The following is an 11,207-nucleotide window of genomic DNA, read 5'->3' as shown; positions in this document are numbered from 1 at the left end:
GTGAAGTTGAGACTTTTTCGTCATGGCAACCGAAACACATCCAAAAACATTGAAAACACCTGGTAGTAACAATCTTTATGTTTTTGTAACCAAAACACAGGGTTACATGGCAACACTCATAAATCCTCAAATCTTAACCCCTACATTTCCAAATACCATGACTTTGACATGTTCTTCCTTATCCGTGTCAGTTTCCAGCTAGTGACAGTCAGAACAAGTTAGAAACCAGGGGGTCATCTTTTAATAATATATGTTAATATACATACTTTGTTATTACAATATAGTTTTCTGAACATACCATCACACTGATTTACAAAAAAAAACATATTTATTGCAGAGAAAGAATTCTACATACATACATATATATTTATTTATAGACAGAAAGATATTTTTTACAATAACCATTCAATTTCGGAACAGTGTAATATACAACCAAGAGTTTCATTAGCTATCTCACTGCATAGGAAGGACAGATTATATAATCATCTGTAACAACGTTAGCAATACTTGACATGGTTTGATTCACAAAACTGGTAACAATGGGAGTAAAAGAATGCATCAGAAATGATATTATACGGCCCTTTTACATGCAACAGTTAGCACTAACCATATTAGCAGGATATGTTAGGGAAGGTTGTATGGGATAGTTTACTTAGCTTAGCAAATGTGGTAGAAAATCACTTTGCAGAGAAAACCCAATCATATGCAAAGGAATATCAACACAATAGGAATTCTGCTAGCACATGAGTGAAGAGCCTCACCACAATTATAAAACAAATATATTCTTTGCAAAGGAAAATTCAGTTTGCTAAGTGAACTGCCCATATTTCTTCAATAACACAGAATAGTTATTAGAGTTATAACATGGTATTTACCGTGTGTTTAGCATACAAGGCAGGTGACACTGAGCATTGTGTATTAAAATTATAGCAACCATATAACTGCTGTAATTGTTATAGAACAGGTCAGTTCATTAAAGAAAGCCTCTGGTTGGATTCCATGGAAGGCAACTTCACTTCTCTTTTCTTCCAGTTTTTGTCCTTTGATCAATATCAGGAGGAGTCTGAGAAACTTGGTACAGTGTGAATACTTGACTAGTGAACTAATAAAAAAACCTATATTGGTCAAAACCAAACTAAGTAGACCTGCGTTGACAGTCTTAGGGCTGTGCTAATGTTTTGACTGCCGATCCAGACTATACTTTTCTCCCCATTCCTATACATAAAATTAAGGGGTTTGACTTATTGATACTGTTATAATAGATTCGTTGCTCAAAGCATCTGAATTTCATTCTCAGATCCTCACTCCTCTGATGGCATCGATATGTTAATGCATTGTTGTATTTATTTGACAAACTATAAGTACTATATTTGGTGGTAAAAAAAATGCAAGACTTTTATAAACATTAACAATTTTGCATTTTGTTTGACATTTGGTCACTTGACTTTAAAAGGATTAATAAACACCCTGGTCTGACTAATGAAAAGAGAAGAAACAAAAATGCCCATGTTGATAGTAACCAGCTTTCAACAGTTATTTTATAGTGCAGTTTATATAACTAAAGTGGTTTAATTGGTTGATGTGAACAATTTAGCCTCAGCTTACATAAATCCAAATGATTTATGTATACGTAGTCTTGTTTCTCAAGCTGTATCCCATAGCTGCCAATCAGATACTGTACGATATACTTTCAGTGCACAGTATGGGAATAAAATGGAAATTTTAAGGCGTACGGCAATATGTGACTAAAGCTAATGTAACATCAAATGAAAAACTTCCCCATTTTTCCCCTCTGCTATTGGGAAATATACCAACAATAAGCTGTGCAGTTAACGGAGGAACTTGTTTAGCAAATTAATATGCTACATGCACGTCACTCAGTTATTTTTTTAATTTATTTTTGTTTTAGTCAGCCTAATAAGCCTAAGTAATACATTCTACCCAATAAAATTATTAAACTGTTTTTTTTTGTAACTTAGCCACCTCTAGGCACCCCGGTATTAGGACAACTGTCATAGGAGACTTTCATAGCCGCTGATGACCTCTTTCTGGTCTGGTAACCATGTCAGTCCTCTGGTTTTAGTATTTTCTAAGTCATGGACCTGCATATCTGTTCTGTGTCAGTGGCAAGTACTAAAGCTGCATGCGAGCCTGACAAGTAACTTTTTGAACAGGTTGGATACGTCAACCCATGAATTTACTATGGTCTTGGACAATTTTGGAATGGTATGTACTACCCAATATATGCCATTTTGCCAATACAGGCTTTTAACTGTACTACACCTATTTTTGCCTGTTGCAGGTCAGGGTCCATAAATTCAACAGTTCTACATTTACAGTTGTCTATAAATATTTGCATAGACAAAGATTAAAATAGGAATCTCATTACCATTCTGGCTTATTTTGGGCAGGACGGAACTCATGTACATGTTTGACTACTACTATTAAAAAAAAACCCTGATCGAAAAAAAGTGCAGTTGTTCTTCTACAATTAGGCCAGTGGTATAGGTACCTCTTCAGGGCTTACACTTGCATGCTTGAGTAATATAGGCACATTCATGTTTAAACCTTGAAAGATAATACAGCAGTCACCATCTTATATTTATAAGAACCTTGAAGTAAAACTGTGGAGGGGAAAATAATTAAATCAATACTTACCTAGCCTGGGGAATCTTTTTATTTATTCCACAACCTTCTATGCCTCAGTATCAGTTACCACCGCAGTAATAGACCAATAATGAGTGAGTAGTGACAGATTTTAAGGGTGGATGAAGTACAGTTGGTGGGTCAGAATCAATGATCACAAAAGCTGGTCATTATTTACAGATAGGAGCACCCTGCTAGTTGGGGACTCAAGGACCTTAAAGAGAAGAAACACTTGATGATGACTCCAATAAATAGTATTTTTTTTCCCTCCACAGCTTTACTTTAAGCCAGCACAAAAGTTCGGCATGCATATCAGAACACAATAGTTTTTGGGATTGTGTTTAACAGGATTAAATGTGCAGAAAAGTAGATTTATGCTGTAATACCAAGCCTGATGTCTTGGAAGACTATAACGTGTACACAGTAACGCTTTCCCCTTTTTTAACAGATAATGATGTGTATTAAAATTTTCAAGTGTAAAGAAGTGATAAATGAACAGTAATTATAGCCAGTTGCTGGTTAGAAACAGCATTGTATATACCTCAAACCCAGTTGTAGAGACTTGAATGTTGTCATCAGTACTTATTTTTGTTTTCGGATTTAGCAACATAAAAGGGTAAGTAAACTTGTTCTACACAAATCATCCACTTGTCACCAGCTCCTTTGGTAATAGAAAGACCAGAACTATTATCGCCATCACTACCAGTGTGGACTTCTCACCACTGGGGAAAAAGGGGTCAGTAATGTCTATGCAGGAGCTAACATAGGATGTGTTCTCTTGTGGAATCTTTATTTCTTCACCTTGGAATCATAAGTGCCAGCGTGTTTGTATGCGCCTACATAGCCAGTGTTTTCCACAAGGTTCTCCCGGCCACCTTTACCCTTTCCTTTTCCACTCTCATCAAAGCGTTCCTTGTGGGATCCTGTATATTTGGATGTGTCTGTAAGACGTTCAACAGCTCCGGCTGATGTAGCTTTCTGTAGAAAGAAAAAGTATTAGATGGTAAGATATTGAAAGAGAATTGAAGAAATAAAAACAGGAAACATGGCAAAATAAGCGGCACAGAATCTTTTTAAATCTTAAAGTGTATCTTAATACTGAATTTTTAGCTATGGATAATTTACAAAATAATTTATTTGGCAGTTTTAGTCCAAATACCTCACTTCCTCATGCCAGAGAACAAAGCAAAGTGAAGTTTTTTTATGTGCCACCACTCTCTGTTCCAATAACAGTGGTCCCCAGGACAAACCGAGGTGCTGAATCTCCATATGGAGATAGGGACAGAAATAAAAAATGTGAAAGAGGTTCTAGCCTGTCCTAAAAGTCTGAACGTTGTGCTTGGCAAACCAAATCATGGGCAGAGTATGACACCTGATGAGTGAGAAGGAAGAGTTGTATTGGACTTGTATGTGTTACCCTTTAGGGCATGGTACGCTTAAGAAAAGCTTCTGGAGGCAAAGTGGAAATTTTTGCACTTTTACTGGAAACACTGATTAGCTTAGGGAAACATTGATTCCTTTTCCTTTTAAAGCAATTAAGACATGTGCTGTGCTAATTTGAGTAAGTAGCAAACTTAAAGCACACCTAGCCTACAACACTTTAATATGGAAATGTTCTGTCATTTCTCTATCATTTTCAATCTCAGTGTAGAGGTCAGCAAAGTATTAACAACCAATCACTGCACATGATATACTGGTAGGATACAAAAATACATTTTAATAGTTATTACAGTAATTATAATATGAATAATATATCCCAATACCGTGACTCCCATGCTAGCGGGTTCCTTTCCGGCCACAAGTTTACAGATAGAGTCAAAGGCTTCTTCTTTGCTTTTTCCTTTATATCTCTTTGATGAGAGTTCCTCGAGTGCCTTCCTAAATTCTTCATAGGTAATGACTCTGGCTGTCTTTTGTCTGAAAATACAATAATGCATATATAACTTTCCTTTTAAGGATACATTTTCTCTGTAAGAAACCGTAATTAATTCAGGCGGTTTAAAGTGGCAGTTCCCAAGGGCCAGAATCTGTAAAAGATTTTAGTCTTTCTCTATTAAATACCAGTATATGAAGTATGCATGGGTTACAAAAAGTCAGAAAATAACTTTGTTTATAACATAATCTAGCCTGTGTGTGGCCTTCAAAGAATGGAATTGAGAGCCCCTGTTTAAACTTTAAATAGGGATGAAGGTAATAGTTAGTATAAAGTAAACCTGTCACAAAATTGGAAAATTCAAATTTAATATGAAAAATGCATAATACCTTCATTAAAAACCTGAATGTCTAAATAACCTTTTTTAACTTTTTGACATGGCCAAACCCTAAATTGGTTTGGCAATAACAATATCATTGTAAAATTTCAGATACAGGTTGACAATCGAAAATCCGGTAATCGATAATACGGTCCCTTCAGTTTTCCAGCATGAATTTGGGATCGCATTCTCAATACAGGGACTGCATTACACTGTTTGGCCACTAATGTTTTCATGGTGCTGTTAGGTCTTGCTTGCTAAACTACATACTTGCTGAGACGTCCACTAAATACTTGCTGAAACTGTGCCAGATGTCCGCTGGTGCTGCAAGAGTACGAGAGGAAGGCTGTGTGTGGAGGTAAGTAAAAAAAAAATCCCGAATTTTTGAAAATCCAGCACTACTCATGTCCGGAGGTTGCCGGATTTTTGATTGTCAACCTGTATAATTTAGGTTTCCACTTACTTTACTTTAGAGAACACAATGTCAACATCAGTGCCAGTCACAGTTTTTCCATCAATAACTTTGCACTCTTTACAAAGTTTGGCCCAGTTTTTTCCTGTCATTTCTTGACCTGTAGCTTTCGTATCGCCATAGATTGCAAACTTCTTAAAACTTTCTTCTAGAGAAGCAATGTCTGCGTTTTCAGCCATTGTTGTCCTGAAAAAAAAATATAAAAAAAATCAGGTCATGAAAATCACAGTTTTGAGAATGTCTTCTTAAACTACAATAAATATGTTAAATCAGAAATGTAGGCTGCTTTCAATTTGCCTTGCCTGGTTACTCATATCCCAATTCATCAACATCCTAGTGAGTTTACAATATTAAAAAAACCCCTTTCTATTATCATTATTGATGACATCATCACTTACCTTTGCAATGCACACAGAACATGGCTGATGCTAAGGGCTGACTATACAAAGCTTTCTGAAAGCATGAAGCGGTGGTAATGTTCTTATGCAATACACAACCTCCATTAATGGAAGAACTGAAATCAAATGAATGAATTGAGTACAGACGGGCAGCCAGACAGCCAGGAAATAAAATGGGCTGTGTCTTTCTGCAGCTTCAGCTTTAAAAACTTTGATGAGATTTTAGTATTGGATTACATATATTTAAAAGCTACGGAATTTTACCTTTAACTTTGAAATTAAACATTAAAATTAAAAAAATATGTGATCAGGAACCTCTTATTGCAGAAAGGATAGGCTATGGGCTATCTATGCTAGGCTATGGGATGCACGTTCATCAGTGAAGATAGGTGATTCAGCAAACCTGGAATGGATCTGGCAAACATTTGCTGGCAAATGACTTTTAGGAAAGATTTGCTGGATCACCCAGCTTCACTGAAAGTGTATCCAGCCTTGGGGAAGCTTTAATAAATCAGACCCTATGTCTTAATAAAACAAGATACTTGCCTCTTTAGAATCTTCACTATAATGTACATTGAGAAGCACATTCTCATCTCAGTATACAATCTTGGCATAACTGGCCGCTGGGAATGAATGAACTCCTCTCCTGTGCATATGCACAAGAGTTACACCATTGCCTAGGTTTAAAGAGCACCATAACTATTCTGCCGGCTTACATTTTTTTAATTTTTGCATTTAGTTCCACTTTAAATTTTAAAAAGCACTGCAATATAACTCATAATATTTGGTCACTAGAAATACAATAGAATTTCTCATTTAAATGCCATCAAATTTAAACTAGAATGTATCAACTGTTGTATACAGTAATACAAATGCTGTTTCAAACGGCTATGGAGTCAGGAATTTACTGTTAATAATCAACAATATAAACACAGTACAGAGAAAACTGCTTCTGGTAATATACTACAGATCACATGCTGAGTTCTGTTATGTAGATTGTTTATTTTAGGTCAGTGCAATTGTAGATCTAATTAGCATAGCTATCAGCCCTCAGCTCAATATGATTGCCCTTCTTATGTCATTTGCCATACATAATTACGTAGCCTTGTGTGAACAGAGTCCAGCACACTATCTCATGGTACAAGGAAGAATGCTCATTTTCTATTTACAGTGTCAGAAAAAGCTTTCTGTGTTGTTTTGTATTTAGTGGCAACAATCCAGTTGCTATCTGCCATTCATCAAAGTTTACAGCATGGTATTTGTGTTGCTATGTATTCTGTCTTGGTATATACATTTGTGTTAGACAAGACACCTCCTGCATGCTAATAATGTATGCTGGTTCTTCTTGAAGCCATGATGGTAACTTAACACATTTATTGTGGAAGACTTTAATTAGTAAATCAAGTAGCTATTTCTTTTTTTTAAAATGCGGGTTTGGAGCAACATGTGAATTGAGCCTATTAACTCTTAGCACTATGCAAGAAACAGCAAATATGATACAATTTGTTAGCCTGCACATTCAAGTTTTAATACATATATAGATTTTACAGGTATCTCACACTCTTCTTAATTGAAACAGTGCCACAACTTTATGCCACATCATTATGCTGCAGTGTATTTTAGAGAAGTTGCACTTGAGGTTTTGGAACCAATGAACACACTGGTCTGTAATTTTAGGTAGTTAGTTAGTTATGTTATAGCCATTGTTGAAAGAAGAGTTTTTATTTTAATGTGAAGCAGTCACTTTAGCTTATTCAGGTTCTCTAGATAAGGTACCCCCGCACCCACTAATAGTCATCTTCCATTGTTCATCTGCCAGAGCCTTTGAAAATACAAATTCTGGGTGTCGGGAGACATTTTAATATAATTATTATTATTCTTGTTAATAAACAGGATTTATATAGCGCCAACCTATTACGCAGCGCTGTACATATCACTTTCATCTCTTCCTCTGAGGATGCAGTGTTTATGCAGGTCAGTCACCAGGCCTGGAGACAGTCATCTGGGATCAAGTAGATGTGAGTAAGTTACATGTTCTCTAAACTTGTAAGTGGCAGATTCCACTGGGTAAACATAGTGGCAAGGAGAATATGACTATTTGTGGTTGCAAAAAATAAAAATTTTAATGAGATGGGAGATGCCATCAGATATAAATGCGTTGTTCTGTTTGAGTTGTGCTGCAAACTTGTGTTGCTGGAATCAGTTTTTCTAAGAGACCTATTTCACGGAACAGTAAAGCATGGAAAAGTGAAGTAAATCTAGACCTAATTATGGCATAAAGTGAGGTTAAATGAGGCACAGCAAACCTTTGTTCAATTAAGACATTGTACAGATAAAATCCAGTTTATTAAAAAAAAAATCTTGATGATTCTGATGACTGAATGTTTAAAGTGCATACAGGCACACTTTGCTGTAATATATGCATAATGATATATATATAAGTATGTGTGTGTATATATTTGCCTTTTCAACATTTAACAAAAAAATATTAGTAAGAACCCTTGGCCTCAGAAGCTTTGGATCATTATGATAATAAAGGATCTATTACTGATCAGATTTAAACTTTTGGGCAGATGGCTCATTCAGCACACTTTGATATGACGCAGTTCACAGTTGACTTAACTTGAAGACTGCAAGCTGCCACGCTGCATGCAACCCCAAACATAACCATGCATCACATGAGATTCTCCTTTTAAAAAAGGTCACTTTATAAAGGTCCAGATTTTTTTCACTTTACCTTGCTTCTATAAAGTTGTCTTCAGTGTGCCACAAATCTGTCTACTCGTACTATGAACAGATAATATTGTGGGAGCCATTAATTGTTCCAGATGACCTGGTCTTGTATATTAGCAAACTGTAGTCCTGCTTGAATGTTCTTTCTGGACAGCAAAGCCTTTTTCCTAGCACACATCCCATGCAAAAATTGGTGCAATCCCTTAATACCAAGTATCATGCACGTAGATATGTGCACTTTGATACCAATTGTTGCAGGCGTGACTTACAGATTGCACAAAATGCTGGGGTCCTACTTTTCAAATCTGCATTTTCATGCATTTAAATTATGAAAATGAATACACCATGTCCTTTTGTGCATCATTCGTTTAAGCATATCCCTTTTATCTGTAGGTAATGTTGAGTGAAGATCTAATTGCTTTATATGACTATATAACAAGTGCACATTGAATTGGCATTTGCACAGGCCAGGACAAAGGATTGTTTACTTAAAGCCTTATGAACCGGCATAATTTGTTTTATCACTAGATACACAGTTTGGATGACATGACAAATGAGCTCAGTATTTGCTCAGGGTACCAAAATGATTTCAAAGTTTACCTATCAGATTGTAACACATTTATGGCTCACATGTATTCTGTCACTGAACTCGTCAGGACATTTTTAGCTCATGACTTGTTTATAAGGTTTATATCATACAAGATGGCCCTTTGTAATCCAATCTGTCATATATAATGTAATCAGGTCATGACTTATTACCTTTGTAATGAATAATAAATACTATTGCTGTTATAAAGGAGGTGCAAAGTTGTGCATAACTGAAAAGGGACATTCCAAAGTTATGAACAAATAGAATTATCAACATGTGTGCTGCACCTATTATCTGTGATACCCCAGTGGTGTTGGAGTGGGGGGACCCACTGCATAGGTATTTTTTGTTTTCGTGCCAGGAAAAATATTCTGCAGTTGGGAGGTAATATTAGTAATGATGACATGTTAGATGAAGTTGATGGCGTAGTTGTTACCACAGCATGATTTGATAGAAAATCCTACACTGGGGGCCCTGATTTCACTGACAACTGATTAAGGTTTTCTGATTAAGAAAGCTTTTCAATTTATTAAGAAAGCTTTTCTTCCTGCTCTGTCTCCCGCACCAGCAGTAATGAGAAATCTACGCAAAGAGACAACAACAACAAGTTTTAACCATTTCCCATTCTTTTTAAGACAAAAAAAGTTTTGACTTTAAATATACTTTTATCTTGGTATAATATCTATACCCCAACTGAAGACCAGCTAAGACACTTCATCAAAGAACACAGATGACCTGGCATTTAGTTGAAAATATATAAGAGTATAGTATGGAATGGTAAGACTTTTAGTATTCCAAATCAGCATTAGGAACATTTTACCCTCCTAGTGCTATCAAGGCTAATGTTACATAATGCCTATTAAGTATGCAATAACTAAGGGGTCTTTGGTGTTTCCTTACAGGCTTGTGTTACTTCTCAGGCTCGTGGTTCCTGAGTAGCAAGCACCGCTCAGCAGGGCTACCAAGTCATGTTTTTTCCTGACCTGGATTAGCAACTTCATGTTATTTGTAACTTCTCACAGACCTAAAACCCTCTGCTAATTCTTTGACTATGTGATCATAAAGGAGTTACATGCAAGAAGACAACTATCAATAAGACAGTATGTCAGTATGGGCTTTCTATAGCACTAAACTACAGTATAATTTGACAGTAGAGAATAATAATAAAAAATATCAATAGTTTTTCAAACTGCTCACCGAATTCCAATGGTTAGTCACAATTACATGATTATATAATTGTATCAGGAATGTTTGTAATGTGTGCCAGTTTGGCTTTTGGAAGGGTAACTGTATACAAAGATGCCGGTAGAGAATTCAAAAAACAACTGGCATCTTTATAAATATGCTTTAAATAAGGTTTGTCCTGGAATCCCATACCACACTCCCATACCATTTATTGGTTCAGTACTTGAACCAATAAATTATTGGTGTATGTGTTGTCATGTTTAGAGGGTTCTTTGCATTGTTTGCTGCATGGATGGGTCCCTCTAAAAAAAACTAGATTCATCTCCTAAAAAATGCATGTAGAACACATGTGCAAAGTGCTCTGAAGCTCATTACTACCATGTGCACCTGTGCATGTATTAAAAACACATACTTAAGTTGGAATAGGGCCTTACAGATATTGGTGGACAATCTCAAGAGAATAATCATTGTAGTATTTTATTAAGGATAAGATGGTTCTAGAACTTCAAATTCAGACATATGGAAGCCCCATTAATTTCCAGTGGACTAAACTGGACAGAACTATCTTTAGTTATTCAGGAAACCACGTTTTGTATAAAACATTCAGACAGACAGTCATGAGTGAAGGATTTACACATTAGCCTATTGCGGCGCCAGCTCTGCATTGCAGCTTGGCTCATACGTTAAAACAATGACATCATTCCAGCACGGAACAGTTTGGCAAAGCAAATAGTCTTGCATTTAAATAAACCTGTCACCATGAATAAATGTCTACTGCAAACTACTTCTGCATGTCATCCCACCTGTTTACACCAGAAGAGCTCACTATTTATGGTTAAATTTATCTCTCTTCCTTATGCGGCTAACTGGTTCTCCGTGGCTGCCATTCATAAAACTGTTAAGGCAATGAAGCTACTTTCATTAAAGAAAAT

General features: G+C 36.0%; 1 protein-coding gene across 1 annotated transcript in view; it reads right to left on the bottom strand.

Moving 5' to 3' along the window:
* Positions 1-309: 309 nt before the first annotated feature.
* The window catches only part of TPPP3 (tubulin polymerization promoting protein family member 3), a 17,557-nt gene continuing 6,659 nt past the window's right edge, over positions 310-11,207 (bottom strand). Inside the window, exons 2-4 of the mRNA XM_072422911.1 lie at positions 5,362-5,556; positions 4,410-4,563; positions 310-3,624 (exon numbers count right to left, since the gene is read on the bottom strand). Coding sequence (XP_072279012.1) covers positions 3,436-3,624; positions 4,410-4,563; positions 5,362-5,549 — 531 coding nt within the window. The 5' untranslated portion in view covers positions 5,550-5,556 and the 3' untranslated portion in view covers positions 310-3,435. The remainder of the gene's footprint in view (positions 3,625-4,409; positions 4,564-5,361; positions 5,557-11,207) is intronic.

This window comes from Pyxicephalus adspersus, chromosome 9 (assembly GCF_032062135.1).
Source record: "Pyxicephalus adspersus chromosome 9, UCB_Pads_2.0, whole genome shotgun sequence".
NCBI classification, from domain to species: Eukaryota; Metazoa; Chordata; class Amphibia; order Anura; family Pyxicephalidae; genus Pyxicephalus; species Pyxicephalus adspersus.
This window is presented reverse-complemented; position numbering and strand designations above follow the sequence as displayed.